At 42.3% G+C, this 24,328-nt stretch overlaps 1 protein-coding gene and 1 long non-coding RNA gene across 10 annotated transcripts in view; one reads left to right on the top strand and one right to left on the bottom strand.

Annotated features, from left to right (window-relative positions):
• Nucleotides 1–10,747: 10,747 nt before the first annotated feature.
• Nucleotides 10,748–24,253, bottom strand: LOC109926210 (transcription factor Sp5-like). 9 transcript variants are annotated; one of them, XM_048619024.1, is made up of 4 exons: nucleotides 23,513–23,853; nucleotides 16,445–16,570; nucleotides 14,802–14,941; nucleotides 10,748–12,626 (listed from the first exon to the last, which is right to left on the bottom strand). In XM_048619024.1, exon 4 carries the CDS (start codon nucleotides 12,580–12,582, stop codon nucleotides 11,662–11,664), a length of 921 nt encoding a protein of 306 aa, XP_048474981.1. In that variant the 5' UTR covers nucleotides 12,583–12,626; nucleotides 14,802–14,941; nucleotides 16,445–16,570; nucleotides 23,513–23,853; the 3' UTR covers nucleotides 10,748–11,661. The 9 variants fall into 9 exon arrangements, with proteins under 9 accessions (XP_048474981.1, XP_048474982.1, XP_048474983.1 ...); XM_048619025.1 differs by lacking the exon at nucleotides 23,513–23,853 and adding an exon at nucleotides 22,632–22,860; XM_048619026.1 differs by lacking the exons at nucleotides 16,445–16,570; nucleotides 23,513–23,853 and adding an exon at nucleotides 24,051–24,253.
• The window catches only part of LOC125487447, a 3,303-nt gene continuing 2,902 nt past the window's right edge, over nucleotides 23,928–24,328 (top strand). Inside the window, exon 1 of the long non-coding RNA XR_007265902.1 lies at nucleotides 23,928–24,089. This is a non-coding gene — a long non-coding RNA (uncharacterized LOC125487447). The remainder of the gene's footprint in view (nucleotides 24,090–24,328) is intronic.

Genomic DNA, 24,328 nt, shown 5'->3' with positions numbered 1-24,328 from the left:
AAATCTTTCTTCTCTCACCTTAAAAATATGCCCCCTGGTCTTGAAATCGCCCATCCTAGTGCAAAGATACCTGCCATTCACCTTTTCAAAACCCCTCTATAAGGTCACCCGTCAACCTCCTACACTCCAGTGAAAAAAGTCCCAGCCTATCCAGCCTCTCCTTATAACTCAAACCCTCCATTCCTGGCAACATCCAGGTAAATCTCTTCTGAACCCTCTCCAGCTTAATAACATCCTTCCTATAACAGGGCAACCAGAACTGGACACAGTACTCCAGGAGAGGCCTCACCAACATCCTGTACAACCTCAACATGATGTTCCCAACTCCTGTACTCAAAGGTCTGAGCAATGAAGGCAAACGTGCTAAACACCTTCTTAACTACCCTGCCTACATGTGACACAAACTTTAAAGAATTATCTAACTGAACTCCTGGGCCTCTCTGTTCTACAATACTTTCCAGGGCCCTACTTGTAATTATATGAGTCCTGCCCTTGTTTGTTTTACCAAAATACAAATGCCTTGCATTTATTCAGGTTAAACTCCATCTGCCACTCCACAGCCCATTGACCCAATGTAATCTTAGATAATCATCTTCACTGTCCACTATACTGCTAATTTTGGTGTCACCTCCAAACTTACTAACCATGCCTTCTATAATCTCATCTAACTCATTTATATAACTGACAAGCAAAAGTGGACCCAGCACTGATCCCTGTGGAACACTGTTGGTCACAAGCCTCGACCCGAAACGTCAACTTTCCTGCTCCTCTGATGCTGCCTGGCCTGCTGTGTTCATCCAGCTCTACACCTTGTTATCTCTGACTCCAGCATCGGCAATTCTTACTATCTCCAGTCCAAAAAACTTGTTTTAATTGCTCTAAAGCATGACCTGGTGCTTCCACCAATTCAAGAGACATTTGCATGGACCCTTTCAAAGAGGACACACTATGTGGGCTGTGCTGGAAGAGGCTGATGATGTTACACACACCCCTTAGCCCATCTTCAGCAGCATTACAGATCCAAAATTTGCTCTGTTCTCTTCCAGGCCATGGTGTTGCGTGACTTGCTGGAATACTTGGGAGACGTGATGTTCCCAGAATCCTGCTGTTCCAGTCCATTCATGTATAAACAGAGACAGTGATTGTTATCAGGCTGTTTAACCATGGATGGTCTCATTACAGTCCTCACCTTCACTCAGTCTTTGCAGTCCTTCGACCAGGAGTCCTTGGAGGTAATGAAAAGCAGGTTATTTTTTGGCCTGCCACCACCTCCCACACCAGCCGCTACCATTCCAGGGATGTTAGGACAAATTACAGCACAAGCCAGCGATCAAACCACTTGGGCATTTCAACCTGGACTTTTATTTGACAGGGAAATGTCCAGAAGAAACTGGAAGATTTGCCTATTTAAGGTTTATTCGTAAACAGCAGTAATTAGTTCATGAGCAAAAGGGGTCATTAAGTGCTTGTTCCTGAGATTAAGGAATTTATATGCAACAGATGACCAAAGGAAAGCTTTCTCAGCAGGGTCGCAGTCACAACAAATGTGACCTTCCTGAATTCCTCTCTCAAACCTCACACCTTCAGTTTATACAATTGTTTCTGTCAAGGTACAGTGTCAAAATCCAGATGTGGAGGCATTCTTACCGAGTGTTCAAATATTTGAAACATCAGCTTTTTAATCTTTCTTTGTTGAGGTAGTCTTCAAACACAGAGGGCCCAGATTTTATTTGGAGATGGGCTAAGGGCGTGCAAGGATGGTAGTGAGTGACAAAACCGCAACATGATGTGATGGGGAAGCCTGCATTTGGCTTTCAAAGGGATTTCTCTGTCTGTTCCCCATGATGTCACGGGTGTGGATGTCAGTTCCATGACCAAGGACTGTTAGGATAAGGGAATTCTGGTCACATAAGTGTGGTGGAAGTAACAAATGTCTAAGAATGGGAGTGTCGCTGGCTAAGCCAGCACTTATTGCCAATCCCTAATTACCCCTTGAGAAGGTGAGCTGTCTTCTTCAATCACTGGAGTCCTTGGGGAGTAGCTATGCCCATAGTGCTTTAACAGGGGGCTTCCAGGACCTCAGTGGAGCACTGAGCTATGCATCTCAGAGCACAAGGTGTTTCCCAAAGCAAGCGTTATGTCCTCCCTCTTCCTCACTGAATGAGGAAAGTGTCACTCACCAAGCTTCCTTTGGCAGCAGCTACCAAACCCACTATCTCTACCCTCTAGAAAGACAAGGGCAGCAGATATGTGGACTGTTAGGTTCAAGAAGGCAGCTCACCACCACCTTCTCAAGGGCATTAGTAACAGGACAGTAAATGTGATGCCCACATTCCATCAATAAATTTTTTAAAAAGGCACCTGAACTCAAACTGAGCATCGGCTGCTCTCTGACCTACCTTGTCATTACATTACTGTTGTTGTACCTGTTCTGCTGCAGTGGGATGGGGCTCTGAAAAGGTATCATCTGTGATGGTAGAAGGGGGTGACCACAGCCCGAAGCATCCAACTTCTAAGACCTGTGCCAGGTTGAAAATGTTTCAGACCTCCTCTGAACCTGGCATGACTGCTCTTCCAGCTCCTAAACCATTAGCTCTGATGTTTCCCCCAAGGAACATCAGAGCTAACCCTTCCTATTACTCATCATCACTTTGCCCCTTGGTGACATCATCCGAAAACCCATTAGTTTTCATGTTTGACTGCTTATCTGATACCCACATTTGGATGTCAGAATTATGTCTAGTTAAATCTGAGGAAGACCATAAAACATCATCTTGGATCCTTGCCAACTATGCAACTGCTCCTCCTTGGCCACCATTTCAGGTTGAAGCCAATTGCTGTCACCTATGTGGTCCTATTCGGCTCTGAACTGAGAGTTCAACCCCATGTCCTCTCCATCACAAAAACAGACTGACATACAGCTCTGTAACAGCACCTGCCTCTGACACTGCCTCTACTGCTGAAAACTCTCATCCTTGCCTTTGCTATACCTTGACAATTCCAGTGCTCTCCTAGACAATATTCTCTCTTCCACACTCCACAAGTTTCAACTGGTTCAAAACACTTATAGTCATATCCTACCATGTTCATACTCTGCTCACCCTCACCCCTTTCCTGGCAGAATTACCTGCCTATCATTGATAAAACAGAAAGGACTGTTATGTCTCAATGGCAGCAGTGCCATTGTTGCTAACCTCAGTTACCTCTGGCAGCATTGCCTTTAGCAGAAGCTCAGTGGTGTGACTCTGAGCCTGTGCAGGACTCACATCATTTATTGGTTTGCTGTACAAAACTTAATATGTTGCTAAGTAGTGCCTTCTCGTAATGGGATGCTCCATAATGCTCCTGCTTTATTCAGCTCGAGGCTCCATAAATGTGAGTCAATGTAAAGCATCCAATTAAACTGATGAAAGTCTGCATAAATTCTTTGGCAGCCTTCTTAATAAAAGTGCTGAAGGCCCAGATTTGAACCTTGCATCCCTATTTGTAGCACCCTATTCCAGTTAACATTTGACTTTGCCATTCTGCTCGGTAGCTATTAGGCAGCTAAATGTACCTCTCAATTATGCAGACAATAACGTTCAGACAGGAGCTTAACCCGACCTCGTGTGGCTTTGTTCCTCCCTGCAGAATCACTCACCAGGGTTAATGAGTCAGAAAAGAATGCCTTTTAGAAGTCATCTGTTTCCTCTATCAATTTGGATGGTCGCATTAACCTTTTCTCTGAATCTCCATTGCAACTTCTCAGATGAGGGTTTTTCGACTATAGTAAGGGTCATAAGGTTTCCATAGTGAACTGAAGCTTTGACTCTTGAGTGGCAAACGGCTATTACCATTCCTGCAGTTAAAGGCTCTATTAGCTTTAATAGCTACAGCTAAATGATACCTTGCCTCTGACAAGAATTCAGTAAATGGTTCCTGGTTTCTACTGAAATTGTGCCAAAATGCGAATTGGGTCTGCAGTCTCGCAATCAGAATGTTGTGGCCCTGCTTCAGACCTTAAAACGCAGTAAATATTTTCCTCCAAAGTTACATCAGTCTTCTACTACTAATTGAGTGGTGACCTGCCCTGTTCGTTCCCACTTGAAATACCAATCATCTGGTGTCTTATGGGGAGGTGATGGCCTAGTGGTATTATCGCTGGACTGTTAATCCAGAGATCCAGATAATGTTCTGGGGACCCGGGTTCCCACCATGGCAGATGGTGGAATTGGAATTCAATAAAATATCTGGAATTAAGAGTCTAATGATGACCATGAATCCATTGTTGATTGTCGGGAAAACCCCATCTGGTTCGCTAATGTCCTTCAGGGAAGGAAACTGCCATCCTTACCTGATCTGGCCTACATGTGACTCCAGACCCACAGCAATGTGGTTGACTCTGAACTGCCCTCTGGGCAATTAGGGATGGGCAATAAATGCTGCCTAGCCAGCAACACCCTCATCCCATGAATGAATAATTTAAAAAAGCCTCTATTAGAGCTTAAAAAAAAGAGTAGGCATAATTGATAATCATTCAAATTGGTGTGATAACGTACTGGCCTCAATTTCAGGATCATTGGTATAACTTTGCGTGTTTCATGGAGTCTGATTGTGACATTATGTTTCCTCTATTTGGGGAGGGAGGTGGCACTAATGTTCAAATACTATATATGTTACAAAAGCTGTGATAGGTCACAGCTTTTGTCATTGCTGCCGAAGCAATACTAGACATGAGGAATTAGGAAGTGTTGGTATGGTATTATGAAGGGTAAATTGTGTCTAAACAATTTATTGTTTTATCCATTCAAGTTATAATTCTTTAAAGGAGTGACATGCACTGTGGATAAATGGGAGCCCGCTGGTATACTGTATTTGGATCTCCAGAAGATATTTGACAAGCTGCCATATAAAATTGCTCAAAGAGGCATGCTTATGGTGTACGGGGTGATGTACCAGCATGGACAGAAGACTGGCTGGTTGGCAGTAAACAGCGAGTATGCATAAATAGGTCCTTTTCAGATTGACAGGATGTGACGAGTAGGATCCCTGAAGGATCTGTGCTGGGGCCTCAGTTTTTTTACAACTTATACCATGATTCAGATGAGGAGATCAAAGGTATGGTGGCTAAATTTGCAGATGGTACAAAGATAGTTAGAACGTATGGTGTGAATATGACATAACAAGGATGGAGACCAATATAGCTAGGTGAAGTGATTGGGCAAAAATCTGGAAGATGGAGTTTAATGTGGGAAAATGTGAGGTTATTCACTTTGGCAGGAAAAATACAAAAAGCAGAATATTACTTTAACAGAGAACAACTGCAGAATTCCTAAGGTGCAGAGGGATCACAGTGTTCTAGGGCATGAGTCACACAAAAAAAATAGTATGCAAGGTACAGCAAATGATTAAGAAGGCCAGTGGGATGCTATATTTTATTACAAGTGAAATTGAACATAAAAGTAAGAATGTTGCACTTCAATTATGAAGAGGCATTGGTGAGACCACATCTCAAACACTGTGAGCAATTTTGGTCTCCTTATTTGAAGAAAGATATAAATGCATTGGAGGCACTTTAGAGGAAGTTTACCAAATTGAAACTGGAGTGAGTGAGTTGTCTTTTGAGGAAAAATTGGGCAGGCTGAGTTTATATTCACTGGAGTTGCAAAGAGTGAGGAGTAACTTGATAGAAGTTTATAAGATGCATGGTCTTGATAAGGTAGATGCGGAAAGGATGTTTACTCTTATGGCAAGTCCAGAGAGATCTGTGAGTTGTTTTCCATGAATCACAAGAAGCCAACATCTAAGTTTGGCAGAACAGGGAAAGCCAGTGGAATGTTGACCTTTATTTCAAAGGGAATGTAGTGTAAAATTAGGGAGATTTTGCTAAAGGCACTAATCAGATCACAGCTGGCCCATGTAAAGATTGTAACTTTTTATTTCTGTGCTTTGTGAAACTGTGGACTGAAAAGAGAAAGAACTGTTTTGAAAACCAGGGATCTCCAAGGATGGCTGTATGTTTAGAAAGTAAGGAATTTGATGCCTATCATGAACCCTGTTTGTGAAGCTATTCATTCCAACTATGTGCAGATGAACTGGAGCCACAGAGTTGTTTATGAATGAAGCTGATGGATAACTGGTCTCTAGTCACAACAAACCAATGAAAAAGCTCCTCTGGCTGCCATCAGCGACGTGATTGGTTGTCAGCTAGCTGAACAGTTTCAATTGTGAACGAGATAGAGAGCAGCTTTGTCAAAACAAAAGAAAAACCAGCAGGTCTGAAGCAACTGGAAGTCTCAATCTCTCTCTATCCTCTGCAACAAGTCACTTTAAACCTGATGAAAACCAGCTTTTCTCTTTTCTTCAACAGTTACTGAAAACTGTGACTTTGAATTAGATAAGTTAGAGACTGTTTAGAAGTGAACCAGCCACCCTCGTTATAGTAATTCTTCTTAAGTACAGAAACCTGGCACCAATCTGGGTCTTAAAATCAGGTCATTTGGAGATTTTGCACATTTAGACCGAACGCTAACTTTTGTTACAACTCCAGGAATAGCTGTACTGGATTTCCAGCACACTACCCGAGCAAATTGTAATAGTCCCTTTGTCCGAGGAAAGGTAGACTGACATTGGAGGCAGCCCAAAGAACATTCACTCGGCTGATCCCGGACGTGGAGGGACTATCTTATGGGGAGAGGTTAGGCTCGTACTTGGAGTTTAGAAGAATGAGAGGGGTCTTTATTAAAAGATGCAAGATTTTTAATGGGACTTAGGGGAAATCAGTTGTTTTCCCTTGTAGAAGAGTCTAAGACCAAAGGATATAATCTCAGACTAAGGGGGTCACCCATTTAAGACAGAGATAGGGAAGAATTTCTTCAAAGGGTAGTGAATTTCTGGATTTTTTTTTTTTAAAAACCACAGAGGGGCTATGTAACTTTCAAACCGTCTGCCTCAGGTGGTGGTAGAAGCAAGATCATTGAATATTTTTTAACGGAGAGGTGAATAGATTCTTAGGAGACAAGGGAATCAAAGGTTGTTGGGGGCAGATGGGAAGGTGAATTTCCAAACAAATCCCATAAGCTGGGATTTTATTGAATGACATTACAGTATTGAAGGGTGAGTGGCTGTCTCCGCTTCTAATACATAAACACCTCCATGGAAGGCAAACACAATGATGCAAAAGGTTGGCCTTATGGGAAATATTGAAAAAACAAAGGCCTATTCCCCGGAGATGGTGCGATCAACTTATCTTTCCCATATGTACTTAGCGTTGGATGTTTGGAGAGGCCAGGACACACTTCCAAGGTTGGATCCATTACTGGAACAAATGTCATGATCTCACTAGCATAGCAGAGTGAGAAGGATGTGCTGATGGGCAACTCCAACTCCAACTCTGTGGGGTGAAAGGAGGAAAGAAGACAGTGATAATGACAACATTAATCAGTGATGTCACAAATTTCTATGCTCACACCCAAGTCCTGTTCACTTATCACCCCTATGCTTGCTGACCTATTTGATTTCAAGTTAAGCGACACCCTTGATTTTGAGATTCTTATCCTTCAATGGCCTTGCCTCTCCCTATCTCTAATCACTTCCAGCCCCAACAATCCTCATATCTATACTTCTCCCATGTTGGCCCCTTGTGAATCCCTGATTTTAAGCATCACATGAGAGAGGATGTTTCGGGAAACCTCAGAACTGGGGCATAGTCTCAGAATAAAGGGATGCCAGTTTAAGACTGAGATGAGGAGGAATTTCTTCTGTGGCTTGAGAGCCTTTGCCCTAACAGCTCTCTGTGGCAAGGACTTCCAGAGTCTGTGTATATTGAAGACTGAGGGATAGATTCTCGATCAGTCAGTAATCACTACAAAAAGGGAAAGGGCAGGAGAGTGGACGAGGAATGTCAGATCAGCTATAATCCTATTGAATGGTGGAGCAGGCTCAAAAGGCCCCAATGGCCTACTCCTGTTCCTAATGGTGATAGTTTAAAATGGTCTATAGCTGCCAAGGCTGCAAGCTCTGGCATTCCTAACCTAAGCCAAGTTGGCATCACAATTTGCCCTGAATAATTGATTTGTATCCAAGTCAGGTACTGACAGGTTCAAGTCCCACTTCAGAGCATAAACATTTTGGCTGATACTTACCCGGGACTGAGGCAGCACTCCTCCTATTCAGCTATTCACAAGTGGCTGCATTTGATGACAGAATGGAGGGCAAATAGGAGAAAGTCCTTAATGTATAATATTATAGTCAAGTATGTTTTGTTTTTAAAAGACATTTATTTACAAATGCTTTGTAATCAGTGTTTAAGTTGCAGAAATTGCTGATTTTATCTACATGTCTGCTCCCCCATAGAAGTAATTCCGGAGACCGTTTAATTCAAATTATATACTGTCACTGTCATTAAAAGAGTTTTCAAAAGCATTGGAGTTACTCCAAGGAATGAACCCTTGCGAAACTGAACCTATTTCTGCTTCCAGACAGACTGTTTGTACAATAGGGAGAAAAGAAGTGCTAATACTGGTTTTCTCACCAGAGAAAAACCAATTAATCACTTCTATGCTTCCAGAATTCAGCACCCTTATTTTCATTGTAATTTTTACATTTCAGTTTATTTGTAATTATTACAAGGGAGGACTTAAGCAGTCATACCTCCAAATTGTTTTGATACTTTCCATATGAATTAAGTACTTTAAAAACAGAACGGAACATCAATCCTGAGGGAACTCAAAAACTTGAACATCAGTTCATAGAATCCCTATAGTCTGGAAGCAGACTATTTGGCCCATCAAATCCACACTGACCATCAGAAGATCATCCCACCCCTCTACCTTATCCCTGTAACCTTGCATTTCCCATGGCTAAGCCACCAAATTTGTACATCCCTGGACACTCTGGGCAATTTAGCATGGCCATGCCACTTAACCTGCATACCTGAACAGTGGGAGGAATCCAAAGCAGACACGGGGAGAACGTGGAGTTTGCACAAGTCACCCAAGGCTGGAATCGACCCGAGGCTCTTATTGCTGTGAGGCAGCAATGCTAAGCACCGAGCCACCGTGCTACCCAAATCAGTCCAAGTTTTGGTCTCCCTATCAAAAGGCAGGATATACTTGCCATAGGGACAGTGCAGCAGAGGTTCACCAGACTGATCCCAGGGCTGGTCAAGAGAATAGATTAAGAGTATAAAACGCTAAGGGGTGTGCAGGAACCAAGACCTTGGTGTATATGTGCACAAGTCATTAAAGATGGCAGTACTAGCGAAGAGAATCACAAATAAAGCATACAGTATCATAAGCTTTATCAGTAGGAAAATAGAATACAATATCAGGGAGGTTATGCTGGATCTACACAAGGCACTACTTCAGCTAGAGTAGCGCGTACAATATGGGCATCACACTATAGCAAGGTTGTGAACACATTGGAAAGGAGCACAGACAAGTTTTACAGAAATGGTTCCAACGATGAGAAACTTCAATTCAGAGGACAGATTGGAGACAATTTCCTCACGACACCAGGATAGATGGTGATTTTATTTTAAAAACTATTGTGATGGCTCTGAACTGAATGGATGACTAATTGCTCCTAAAATGGACAGTGCAAGAGAGCAGAGATTTAAAATAATTTGCAAAATGTAGTAAGTCAGAAAAAAAAAGTTCATACAATGAGTACTTTAGGTGTAAATGCATTGCTCGAGTGCGGTGCAGGCTGGTTTGAGAGCGCATTATTTCTATTTAAATAATACTCAAGTGTGCAGGGTTGTGGGGGGCAAAGACTGGAGAATGGTATTTGATCATTTGAAGCATTAGTGCAGTCACAATAGGCCAAGTCGTCTTTTTCTGCTCCATAACAGTTCGGACATTCTCACAATCTCATCACCAATCCTTCTATTCCTAAAGAGATCATCAAATCAACATAAAGACACCTTTCTACTTGCACTCAAGTTACTACTGGCCTCCCCAGCAGCAGGTGACCTAATCCCCTGCTTTCCACCCTGATCCTACCAAATGCATTTTTTAAAATTGTGGATGCCAAGGAAACCCACTTGAAGCCTCTCCCGAGGCTATAAATCTATTGCTCAGCCGGAAAGTAATCAGATTGCTCTTTTTTTAAAAAAAAACTTCAGAGAGACGGTGTTGTGGTTATGTGCCTGAACTAGTAATGCAGATACCCAGGTTAATGCTCTGGGGACTTGGTTCTAAGTCGCACCCCAGCGACTGGTCTGAAATTGAAAGCTAACCTCTGTTTCACTAGTGTCCTTAGGGAAGGAAAGTGCTGTCCTTCTCTGGTCTGGCCTACATATGACAATACCCACAGCAGTGTGGTTGACTCTTAACTGCCCTCTGAATTGTCCAGTCAAGCCACTCAGTTCAAGGGTGATTCAATTCAAGGGACTGGCAAATGCCAGCTTTGCCAACAGATACCCACATGCCAAAAAAAGGGGGAAAAAAAAATAATTGATGGCCCAGTTGGAGGAGGAGGGCACCTGTTGTGAGGAGTGGGAACCCTGACTGATTTCATCAAGTGGTGCTTGAGCCAACAATGTCAGCACTTCCAATAAATCCAGGCACACCACCCCCCACCCCGGCACCCGCACCCCCCACAAACAAAAAGCTAAATCAACACATTGTAGGGATCAAATCAGATGTTCCTGATTTGGATGGCTCAACAAACCAAAGACACCGCACCAAGGAATTTAAAGATATTTTTCAAGCAATAAAGGTAAACACACATTCATTTTTTAAAAAAAAATGCAGTTTCAGAAAAGTGATTTGTACTTTTTATTTACATACCATATTTGGCACATTCCTTATTTATTAAAAGGCCTTGGATGATTCAAACAAGATGTGGAATCAAGTCAATTTCTAACATGAATCACTTTGGTCTTAGGAAATAGTGTGCAAGCTTGTACATAAGCTAATTGTGTCTCCAAAAAATGCTCAATTCCCAGGAACACTGCCTATGGCTGTAAATAAGTCAGAGATTGTTGTCTCTTTTAAAAGGGGAGACAAAGATGATCAAAAGTTGTCACTTTCAATGCACACGATGTAGGAGTTCTGCCAGAAAAAGGGTTTGTCCATGATTTGGGATTTTCAACATTCAAAATAGATCTGTTGTCAATAATAGATCTCTTTTCAACTATTCTGCAAGTCATGACATCACTTCATGGTGTTTTTAATACATCAAAATGGTTTAGAAATACACTATCAACCTTGAGGTATGTTAAGAGTTATCAACCAGATTTCCCCTTCAGACTGAAATACTTGAATTTCCTCATCATTTATCCTGTTGTTTCCACAAACTATTCTTCCCCCCCTGCCCCCCTCATGCTTCCTACTCCAGTTTATCTTAATTCTATTCCCCCCACCCCCACCTTTTCTAGCAAATAGGTGACCGACTTAGGGTTTCATGGGCACAGCCTGTCCCCTGTTCAACATTCACGTGTAGTTTCACAGCAAAAAGTTCAATATTCAGTGGTTCAGAGCAGAAATCATAGCTGATTTTCCCCCTTCCCTAGCCCAGGGACACCAAGCTAAATACAGTATCCCTTATTGTCACCCTGGCTGAGATCAGTGAACTCAACACAGAGCAGGGATCCAACTTCAGAACTACCTGCCCTGCATGGCTCAGCAGCCCGTTAATGGGGTTGTCCCAGAACCAAATCAGGGAAGCTGCTTTTCCTTATTCCTTCTTGATGTTCTCCAGAGTCGTGCTGGTGTGCTTTAGCCGTTTGTTTTGGTGGGTTTTGGTGTGTTTGGAGAGGTGATCACTCCTCATGAACCTTTTGCCACATTCTTGACAGCAGAAGCGCTTTTCCCCAGTGTGTGTCCGCAGATGTCGCTGCAGCTCATCAGACCTGGTGAAACTTTTCCCGCAAAGGAGCCAGTTGCAAACAAAGGGGCGTTCCCCAGCGTGCCATCGCAGGTGAGCCTTCAGGTGGGAAGTCTTTCCATAGACTTTCCCGCAGCCAGGAATGTGGCAGATATGCTGTTTCTTCTTCCCCTTTTCCCCACTGTTGTTGGGAGATTGGCAGTTGGGGCATCTACATCGCCTACAACGCCTGGAACAGTTTACAAGGCTCTTGGAAGAACTCTGGAGTGCGGTTGGCAACTGGGTTTGATGGCCTGGGATCAAGGGTCTTCCAAACTGGAGATGGTGAAGATGGAGAGGATCGGGTTGTTGCATGCTCCACCAAGGGATTTCATCAGCATGATTCGGAGATACATGTCTGGACTGCAAAGCGGAAGAACTGGAAATGAAGTTGGAGAAGTTTGGAGCAATTCCATTAGCAGTGTCAGGGTAAGAATAGGCACAACTTGCAGGAACTGAAGTTGTCAAAATCTTCATAGAAGACAGCTCAAACGTGTAGACCGATTCTGCTGGAGGGGTCAGGGGGAGTTCATGTGAACCCAAAGCTGATGGTGCCGTTCCACAGGAATACTGAGCCTTTGGAGGACTGAATGACATTGTGCGAGAGCCTCCAAATGCTTCATTGCTCCAAAACTGGAACATTCCTGGAGCGGACTCCATAGAAGGATCATATTGAAACGGAGGAATGTCTGCAGAGGTTGTTCTGACTCTTCCACAGGTGGCAGCCAACATGGACAAATGCGTTACTGATGCTGAAGAAAGAAAGATGGGTGTTCCTGCAAAAGGGAGGCAGGGGAGGGGATGAAATAAAGAGAAACGAGTAAAAGTTAAGTTTGGAATTCAAAAAAAAACAAAAAAAAAAAAACACACCAATAATAACTAACTTTATTACACTTTATACTCTACAAGAGGGAGATAACTTTATTTCCATTAACTGATTGTGGGGAAATTGAATGGGTACCTCCAGAAACCCACTTAGACCCACCTAGTGGCCAGAAACTGCCACTACATTGCAACAGTTAAAACACAGAACGGGAAATGTTAACAGCAATTTACAATAGTAAGTGTTGATCAAAAAAGGTGACAAACTGAACATTTGTGAACAGCAATTGAATATTTTTGACATAAAAGATACTTAGGCAGAAAACTCAGTTATCACTAAAATGGAACAAAGTCGGTGGGACCAAAGCTTCTGTTAGCAGATCAGGGAAACCACAAGAAATAGGAACAGGAACAGGGCTGATCGGACATTCCTCATGTCCACTTTCCTGCCCTTTTCCCGTAACCCTTGATTCCCCAACTGATCAAGAATCTATCTCAGCCTTAAAATATACACAAGGACTCTGCCCCCACAGTTCTCAATGGCAGGGAGTTCCAAAGACACTCAACCCTCATCTCAGTCTTAAATTGGTGCCCCTTTATTCTGAGACTACACCCTCTAGTACTAGACTCTCCCATGGGGGGAAACATCCTCTCAGCATTTACCCTATCAAGCTCCTTAAGAATCCGATGTTTTGATGAGATCACCTCATTTTCTCAACTCCAGTGAGGAGAGTCCCAACCTGCCTAGCCTTTGCTCATGAGACAATCCCTCCCTACCAGGGATCATCCTAGTGAACCTTCTCTGAACTGCCTCCAATGAAGTGATATCTTCCCTTAGATAATGGGACCAAATGCTCACAGTGCTCCAGATGTGGTCTCCCCAGCATCTCGTTGCGACTGTACGAGGCTTCCCTACTCTTATACTCCAACCCCCTTGAAATAAGGGCCAACATGCCATGAGCCTTCCCGATTCCCTGCTGGCCCTGAGCGCTAGCTTTCTGTGTTTAATGCCATAAACAGCTCGAGGCCTTGAGGTTTTTCACTTTCAAGAGTTGGAACAATAGGGTAGGCGATGACCGAGTGGTATCATCACTGGATGGTTAAGCCAGGTAATGTCTAGGGGACCCGGGTACGAATTCTGCCATGGCAGGTGGTGGAATTTAATTCCAGAAGAATTTTATTGAATTCAGAGTCTAATGATGACCAGGAATTGTCAGTTGTCAGAAAAACCCATCTGGTTCACTGTAAACGCCCTTTAGGGAAGGAAACTGTCATCCTTACCTGGTCTGGCCTACATGTGACTCTAGATCCACAGTGTGGTTGACTCGTAACTGCCCTCTGGACAATTAGGGATGGGCAATAAATACTGGCCTAGCTAGTAACACCCAAATCCTACGAACAAACGAACGAGCAGCCTGAATGGGTGGGGTCTGGCTCCCACAGAACTAGGAGTTTTAGTTTTAGTTTTTCAGTAGCAGTTGCTGGGGTCTTGAAGCTGGGTTTGGAAACTGCACTACATCAGTCTCTGCTTATCGCTGCATTTTCTGTTTTTGTTTTACCTCCTGGACTGGAGAATTGCCTGTGAGACAATGTATTTTACTGAATTTGCCTGTTGCCAAGGGTGTGTGTACAGAATGTTACTATATATTGGAACAGTTGAATCTTGAATCATAGAATCCCTAGTGTGGAAACAGCCCCTTTGGTCCAACAAGTCCACACCAACCCTCAGAGCATCCCTCCCAGACCCATCCTCCTATAACCCACCTAAGCTACACATCCCTGAACACTATGGGCAATTTCCCATGGCCAATCCACCCTAACCTGCACATCTTTGGACTGTGGGAGGAAACCGGAGGAAACCCACGCAGACACGGAGAACGTGCAAACTCCACATAGACAGTCGCCCGAGGCTGAAATCGAACCTGGGTCCCTGGCGCTGTGAGGCAGCAGTGCTAACCACTGAGCCACCGTGCCGTTAATAATTAGTTTGTTAAGTGTTGATAGTTGCAGTTAAGCCAATTATTTTTATTTTAACTGTAGTGTAAAAATACAGACAAAAGTGCATTTTGCTTAACATCAAATAGTTTGACCAATTATATTGCATCTGGAATGCAACACCTTACACTTACCTTTAAAAATAACAAAAGATTAGGGTCTAGACTATCTTCTGAACATATTTTGAGGGCATTTGGTCTGGTCCATAATCTAGTTGACAGGTCCCAACAGATCAAATAGTGTCTCACGGTAGATAGGGGTGTCTGTTGGAACACTAAGTGCATGTGTTAGCCACAGGAGGTCTGTGCCTCTGTTCCTCATGAATAACAAGAAACAGTGTATAGTATTAGTCTCTATTAATTAAAGGAAGACTGCAAAAAAGTGTGTTGGAAGCAGTTCAGGAGAAAGTTTACCAAAGTTATACCTGGAACAGTCAGGTTATTTTACAAGGAAAGATTAGACAGGCTTGGTTCATATCCAGTGGAGTTTAGAAGAGCAAGGGACAATGTGATTGAAACAAGATTCCGAGGAGGTCTTGACAGGATTGGGTGTGATGTCTAAAACTAGGAGTTACTGTTCCAAAAATAAAAAAAAAAAGGTGTTGCTGCTCAGTTAAACCACAAAGGCTAGTTTTTGAGGGTTGCAAGTCTTTGGAACTTTCTGCTTTCACCACCTTATTGAAAAAAAAAGTAGTGTCTTGAAGTATTTTGACAGGCAGAGAAAGGTTTTTGAGGAGCAAGGGGGTGAAAAGGTTATCTATGTTTCTTTTGCATGGCATAGCACGCTTAAAGGGCAGAGATGCCTACTACTGTTCTTAATTCGTATAGCCATACGTACACTTGTGGGGAAAGGCAAAAAACAGAAAAGAATCACCCAAGGTGGCCACTGCCACATTGCTGCAGGTGAACAGATGCCAGGTCTGCCAAAATGGTCTAGAAGAAACAGAGACAATATCAAAAGCAATAGGAGTAGCCCCTTGAGCCTGCTTTGTCATTCAGAAAGATCATGGATGGATTTTTAACCTTAGTTCCACTTTCCCCATACTATTCCCATTAATTCCCTTCAATCTGTCTTGAAGATCACAGAATCTCAGTGTGGAAGCAGGCCATTCAGCCCAGAGTACACACTGTCCCGCCGAAGAGCATCCCACCCAGACCCAGCCTATCCCTGTAACTCCTCATTTCCCCACAGCAAATCCACCTGACTTGCACATCTTTGGACTGTGGGAGGAAACCCACACAGACATGAGGAGAACATATAACAAAGATAGTCAATAACTGACCACCCACAGCCCTCAGGTAGAGGATTCCAAAAAGATTCACAAGTAAAAAAATTTCTCCTCAGTCCTGAACAATCAACTCCTTAATCTGAGACAAAAGGTCCCTCAAATCTCTCAGCATGTACTCCATCAAGCCCTCCCAATTTTACACAAAATCAATTATATCTCCTCTCATTCATCTAAACTTCAGAGATTATAGGCCCATTCTATGCTGTCATCCCAGAAACTAATCTAGTAGGCTACCAATAGTTACTGTCTAGGTTTGCCCATGACAATGAACTCGCTTGAGCAGTTAGCACATGGAATTGAACCTCAGCCTGAATAGACCAGTTATTTTATTGCAAGTAAACAGATATAGGTGATGCAAAGCTGGAATATCACCTTGAATTAAATGATGATTGTAGGACTCATAGGCCCAAGACTAAAAACTCAAAAGACCAATATTAAAAGGATTGACATCATTACATTTTTCCTTACAAACAAAAAAAGGTAACTTACATGGAAGAGACTCATGAAAAAGAGTGGAGTTGGCAAGAATCTTCAAATGGTCCAAGAGCAACTGGACATTTAGATGCGGTTGTGGGTTTGAAGTGGGCTTAAATTACCTTCCTCATCTGTAAGGATCTTAAAATAATTTTCTCAAGATTTAAGACTACACAATATTTAAGTGATTTTTTTTCAAAAATCTGGAAGTAATTTGAAAATATCAACAAGTGACATTTCATTCTTCACAAGACTTGAGGAATCTACGTTGATGGTTAAAATTAATTTACAAATCAGCCATAATGGATCTGACTTGATGTTAAATGCCCTCTTCCTTTTCCAACGATCAACTGATTGCTTCCCCATAAAAAAATTCCTATCTGAACCTTTCTTTAAAGAGCAGTTTTGTATTGATTGTAATGAGATCAGCCAGGTGGACCTCAGTGCGAGTTCTGACAGATACAAACAGGAGTGTCAGACATCCTGCTCACTCAGAGCTGGCTTGGAGGAAGCTGGATCAACATCAAGGTCTCACCGCATGTAAATAAAGCATGACTTGGTGATGGGATACCAGCCCCTGTAGAGTTCAGTTTTGCCAGGACTGGACCTTTCTGCATCCATTGTCAGCTGCGATTGGAAGAGCGACCGGAAAATTTGAAGTCATTACAGACTCTTACAACACCGGTGGCACCGCTGCTGGATCTGCCAGTGGGAGGCAGCTCAATGCACCCACATATGCTACTTGACCTCCTGGACGATGTTCCAATTTGTAATTATATGCACTTAGAATTAGAGCCAACTTCTGAATTTGGCCTGAAGGTATAGGCGGCTCTGCCTAGTCCTCAGAGTAGACTTAGTAGTGTTTGTGGTCCGCTATTATTACAAATTTATGTTGGTTATGGGTATTGGAACTTCCTGCCTCCAAACAGGACCACCAAATCTTCCTTCTCCATCTGGGTCTGCATTAGCAGAAGTCCTGGATGCATACACTAATGGATGTTCCTCTCCATTAGGCTACCTATGAGCTGATACTATCCTGATGCCATGCAGGGAGGCATCGTAAGTCAACACCAGATCTCACTTGGGATCTAGTATGCCAACACCTTAGAGGATGATAGCTGTTTCTCCACTTCCTTGATAACTACGGCTTGGCCACAACCATTTCCATTTCCAAGGCTGATCCTTATTTAAGGGTTGATGCAAAGATGCGAGGATAGAGGCCAGGTTATGTATGAATTTTCCTGTAATAGTTCACCAGCCCAAGGAAAGACCTAAGCTCCAATATACCTTTACTTGCCCTCACTTTATCTTCCACTGAAAAAAAAAGGCACATGCTGACGATACCCCAAAATGACACTCCTTTGTACAAACCCTTTGAGTATGAATTATAGCACATGTATAGGAATCCTGCTTTAACCACAATTGCAGGTACGCACGGCTCACGTCTAGCTTTGCGTATAAATCCTGAGAGGGATGTGATGGTGGTGGTGGTTGTTTATCCAGCTGGAAAAAGTGGTTTACCATTAGTTTAAAATCCCCACAAAAGGCGAACCAACCCACTGGGCTTCACAGTTGGTGCTGTCCATCCCACAAACTACACTGGTTTGATGGTTCCTTGGCTTTCCAGCCTTCTGATTTCTGCCTCTACTTTTGCCTGCAAGGCTAAATTGAACTAGTCAGGCCTTGCAGAATTATGGAATTGTTTCCGGATTACCATGCAAGGTAACTTTGGCTCCTTTGACAGTCCCTAGACCTTCCTGAAAAACCTTTGGGTATTTAATTAGGACTTCAATCAGGCAGTGATTTTCTAATTGAAGAAACATTGGTCGAGAAAGATTCACCTAGATTGGCTCAATTTCACCCCATCAGGGTTGGGCCCCAAGGTTTTTACTACATTGGTGGTAGCTGAACCAGCTGCTTCTCATATGGGCCACATGCTTGTTCAGGACCATCATACCACACTACAAGACCTGACCTTGCATCAACCATGCCTCTTACCCATGCAGGGCCATTCTTGTGGCTCATACACCAAACTTCATCTCCTGAAGGAAACTGGCTCTCTCTCACTTACTGGAGTCTTGTGTCCTCATATGACATCAGGAATGCCATTTCAAGTTTGTTTTTGCAAATAGTTCCCATTGGGGCAACCAGAAAGTCAGGTGTGATCATTTGTAGGATTGGAATCTGATTCTACACCGCCGCCACCCCCCATTCCCCAGAAAAATGCGTTAGTTCATTATTTCACCACTGAATCACTGCTGTTTTCTGCTATGAACACATTAGAAAATAATATATAAATCAAAGTATATTTAGACTAGAATGGAACCAGAAAGAGAAAAAAAAATATTTACAAAGCAAAACCCATCACACCCCCTGCAATAGCTCACTGCCTTAGTTCTTTCAATAAAGAAATTTCATCTGTGGGAGATGGGCATCACTGGCTAGGTTGGCAGTTATTGCCCTGAGGGCAGTTAAGAGGCAGCCACATTGCTGTGGGTCTGGAGTCACATGTAGGGTAGACCAGATTAGGGAAGGGAGTCTGCCTTCCTTAAGAGGACATGACTGAACCAGATTGATTGTTGTAAATTAAGTATGGTCACCATTAGACTAGCATTTTATTCCAGACCTTTCTTGTTTCCCCACCAAAAGAAATGAATTCAAATGCCACCATCTACAATGGTATGATTCAAACCATGTCCCCAGAACATTAGCCTGCAGTCATTAAACTAGTAACCCAGAACATGACCACCACTTCCTTGTGTGCATCCCAAGCATTTTACTGAGCAGCAAGTTTACAGATCAGTCTCTTGGTGGATTAGTGAAGCTCATTCAGGTTGGGAGGGACAAGAAATATCTGCCAGAAGTGCTGACACACAATACGTTCCACTAACCCATATTGTTAAAAGAAGTAAATGTAGGTAGATATCCATTAATAGGATTTGACCCACATACAATATACACTACATTCAAATATCTTGTCCACCTCCAAATATCTGAACTCAAGTGAAGAGCAAGCCACTTAATTCCCCAAAGGTCTGCACCTTGGAGAAAGTTAGACAAAAAAAAACTAAAAGTTTGTGGGTAATTTTAAAATACTGGCAACATTTAAAATTAAGCTGTAGGTGTCGAGCAGCATTGAAGTACTGAACATGAATTTAGGAAACAGTAGCAAGAATTGTCCCAAGATCGTTCCTCACTTAAAAAAAAAAGGGGGTGGATTGCAACATCTTGTGAAAGCATTCACTACTGGCAAGAACTCTATGGGCGGCAGGCAAACTGCATGAGAATTTAATGATTTAATATTAAACTAATTCTGACACTTATCAAAATGCAACATGCTTTGTTCCTGGGATTCAATACTAGTCTTGGTGCAAGAGCTTTGTTACATAGTTATCTGGTCATGAGACATTTTCAAAAAAAATCTAATTGCTTATTTTTTCCTCTCCACAATTCATGGTCACTGAAATCCCATTGCAGCGAGTGACATTACACGTTTCTGAAGAAGGGTCTAGACCCAAATCATCAGCCTTCCTGCTCCTCTGATGCTGCTTGGCCTGCTGTGTTCATCCAGCTCTACACCTTGTTATCTCAGATGTTACACAAGATGTGTTTCAGAAGGCAATTTCAACCAATATGGTAGCTAACAGATGTAAACCATGCCAAAAAGCTTCCAATTAGCCAGAATTCACAAGAAAATATTCAGCCGACAAAGGATTAACAGATCAAATAGAAATAATACCACTTTGAATTCCTCATCTATTCAAGTAAATTTAATTGATTGCACTTCTAGCAAAACAATGCTAGGATCACAGAATTAATCCTTCACCCAGGGAATTTTGATCATTTCTATAGTATGAAATAGACAAAGGCAATTCTCCACTTTATATTCAGAAAAATCTACATTTTGTAGGTAGTCTCTGTTAAAGTTGATAACTTTATCCTACAATACATTGGAGTAGCTACAATAAGTGACATCAACTCATTACAGGAAAAATCAAAAACAATTAAGCAGCTAAATGAATAAGGACAGATGTCCTTTGTTTTATTACAACAGAGGCCTGTGTCTGACTAGGTGAGTTAGCTAGACAGCGGAGATAACAAGGTGTAGATCTGGATGAACACACCAGGCCACGCAGCATCAGAGAAGCAGGAAGGCTGACGTTTCAAGCCTAGACCCTTCTTCGGGGAAGGGGAAGGGGAATCTGAAATAAATAGAGAGAGGGGGAGGCAGATGGAAGATGGATAAAGGAGCGGATAGGTGGGGAGGAGACAGACAGGTCAAAGAGGTGGGGATGGAGGCAGTAAAGGCGCGTGTCGGTGGGGATAGGTCAATCCAGGGAGGACGGACAGGTCAAGGAGGCAGGTAGGGGTCTGGTTTGCTTATGCAGAGTGATGCCAACAGCATGGGTTCAATTCCTGCACTGGCTTGAGGGTTACTGTCAAGGTCTCAACTTCCGTCCTTGTTGGAGGTATGGTGACCCTCTGCTTACATTGCCACCAGTCACCTCTGTCTAATGAGAGGGACAAAATGAACCTATGGTCTTCTGGGACTATGACAACTTTACTTACAAGTGCGCAGTGTTTTCAGACAGGTTTTAAGAGGTAACTCAATACTATTTACTCTAGTCTTGAAGTGAAGTTTCCAAAAAAAGAAGCCTGAAAGTATGATTGTATGTAAATGCAAGTTAAAAGCTGACCAAAGTCACATTGATTCAAATAAAGTACTAATTTAGCCTCCGTTAATTCACACCCTGGTTAGACTTCACAATGGGTCTTCAGTGGAATATAGCCCTTGGTGTGCTTTAGAGGTTGACCACAGATGTTAGTTTTTGACTGCACCACCATTCCAAATTCATAGGTGTGAGCTTGTACCCAAGTTGGTAGCACTCTTATTGGAGTCTGAAGGTTTAGGTACACTATCACTTCAGATTTGATTAAAACAATTTGGTTAAAACAACCCAAAAGCAGGATTAGGTTAGGATACAATGCCACAGTGAGGCATGAATATACTTGTGCGCTTACACAGTCAATATTTATAAGACGAGAAGGCCGGGGGTGGGGGAGGGGAGGAAAACAAACATTATATAACCAATTTAATTTGCAACACAGGTGGCCATTCAGTCCATTAATCCACACCAGCTGCCTGTGGAGCAAACTATTGACATTTTGGAGGAGGTTGGATTTGGTTTATTTTAAATCCACAGTGGTGGATTTCTTACCTAGGAGAAAGCAGGCTCTGTATTGAGGAAAAGAATTTAACCTAATCCTCTTCACTTGTACTATACAGGTTTCGGGGAGGGACAAAGGAGAGAAAGGAAAAAAAAACGAAACAAAATAACCACTTTGAAGCTCTTAGTTGGAGATTTGACTTTAAAGTCAGAAAAACATTAGAAATTACAGCATGTGATCTTGAAGACCACTACACTTGCATCAACCCCAGCTGCTCAACTAAAGATTTCTACACTCTTAAAATTAATCTTAACTCCTGCCTCAGCCACTTGAGCTTCACACTCAAACCCCTAGAGTTCAAACAATTATTTGAAACTGTGCACACTACTTTGATCTCAGTGTGGGTCACCTTCACAGCTACCAACTCAACAAACGGAGGGAAAACTAAAAAACACTTTTCACTATTAACACAATCTTTCAAATATGTTAAAAGACCTCATTAGATCACCCTCATCCCCTCTGTCCTAGTGAGGGGAGGTTCACTGTTTCAACCCTTTTACATCTAGATCCTAGTTTGGATAATGCTGAGCCCATTTTACACAGCACACAAAAAGACAGAAGGGCACCAATTTAAGATAACTTCAGAAGACAGCCAGAGACGAATGGAGGAGCAGAGACAAGGTGCAGGGCTGGATGAACACAGCAGGCCAAGCAGCATCATAGGAGCAGATTCTTTTCAGCAAGTTATGAAAGAGCATTAGAAACAAATCCAAAAAGTAAACTTGTTTAAAAGTAATTGGATATGTACTTGAAGGGCAGACAATTTAAGAGCGACAGAGAAAGAACAAAGCATTAGCACAATGGTCTTATTCTGTGCTGCAAATCATTAGGATGTAGAAAAAAGGTATCCAGAACAAAACAAAAACTGGGAAAAGAAATTGGGTATTTTACACTTTTGTTCTCCTAAACGCTTGGCTACTCAACAGGTTTTACTTGTTTAAACGTTAAGCAGCTCACAATAATTAGTACTTACAATTAGCACACAATCAACTACTCTTTAGCAGGAAGTTATATCCTAATAAAATTCATTCCACATTCTGATTTAAAAAAAACAAACCAAAAAACTTGCTGCGTGTTCTTTGAAAGTCTCCTTACTAAGGATAAATCCTTATACAAAGGATGAAAGGCATTGCCCGTTATAATGCATTAAAACACACATAACTGCATAACTCGAGTTAAAGTGCGAAATCTGTCCACGCGATTGAAGTGAAAAAAAACAGAATTCCCAATTAAACACACGAGAGTTGGCAAAATTCCCTCGAGAACGGATAAGTACTTAAAACGAGACAAAGTGATGAAGCTGTACATGAGCTTCTTTCACAGTAGTATCGTGATCATTTACTGTGGGATCCGGATGCTACATTTAACAAAAAGTTTTCTAAAAATAAACTGATTTATAAAACCCACATTTAAAAAAAAAGTGACTAAACTTTAGGACGCCGCGGTCGTGAGACGCTATATAAATGCAACTGGTTGGAAACTGCAGGTACGCCATACGTTCCTCCTTTCGCTAATTATCTTTTTCACAAAGTTAGTCACTTTGGCGGAAGGAGGGGAACAGATTTAAATTCACAGCAAAAGTCCTGACTGATCTCAGGATCCAAAAAGTGGTGGAAATCAACTGGATGAAAAAAAGATTAATTCAAACCGCAATAAACGTAGAAAGGAAGTGAACCGGCGCTGCTTAGAATCCGACACATAATAAAACATCTTGATTTGAAACTAAAATGTGCCGAGGGCAAATTTGGAGGGGAACAGTAATAACAATCTGTTGGCAGGACACATTAAAAAAAACAAACAGAGGTAGTAAACTCAACTTGACATTGAACATATTTAAGATGATATTAAACTGACCTGTGAAAGGAACTTGCAGATAACTCTCAACCCACAAGCGCGTCCATTCACCAGAAAACTGAGCAAATTTTCAAATAGAGAAAATCACCTCTCCTTGACTACTTCCTGGCTCTAAGCTTTGTTCATTAGGATATAATTTGTTTTCTTTTCCCTAAAAAAGACAAAAGTTTTTGGCCCCTTATGAGCCAGTAAAAGGCAGGGATCTCAAAGTCAGCCGCCTCGCAGTCATTTGAATGGCTTGGGCCCTTTTCAATCAGAACTCATCACCATCTGGGTGATCTCCACATACAGAGATAATTGGCTTGACTTGATCAAAAAATGGGAACCGTCCCACAGGAAATCAGCCTTGGTTCATAGCACAGTTTGCAGTGCAATAATTGAAAGTTTTAAACCTAGTTAAGGGGTTAAAAACAATGTAAACGCGCACACATATCAAAAAAAGAGAGAAATTTAATTTCAATTCAATTAGTTTCAAAATCAATTCAAATCAGGATTTTTAAAAAACCCACATTCGATTCAAAATACTTAAAAAGCTCACCTTCGCGTTTTGCAGCAAAACCTCACTTTTGATGTACAGGTATGTATTATCCGTCGGGATAGTAACCCGAGCTTGGCGAATTCGTTGGAGACAGTCGTTCGGCAAGAGTTCTCCGTTAGAAAGAATCTGCAGCTTTCATGTTCGGTTCAGTCGGTTTTTGAAGGCGTTAAGAAGGGGCCGCTTTCTTGAGGGGAAAGTCGCCCCTCGTTTTGGTGCTCAGGGCTGGTGCAAACACTCGGATGCCCAGGCGAGCCTTGCCTCTCCCTTCCAAAATAAAT

This window comes from Rhincodon typus, chromosome 41 (assembly GCF_021869965.1).
Source record: "Rhincodon typus isolate 14 chromosome 41, sRhiTyp1.1, whole genome shotgun sequence".
Classification (NCBI taxonomy): Eukaryota; Metazoa; Chordata; class Chondrichthyes; order Orectolobiformes; family Rhincodontidae; genus Rhincodon; species Rhincodon typus.
The sequence above is the reverse complement of the archived record's forward strand: the minus strand, read 5'-3'. Positions and strand labels throughout refer to the sequence as shown.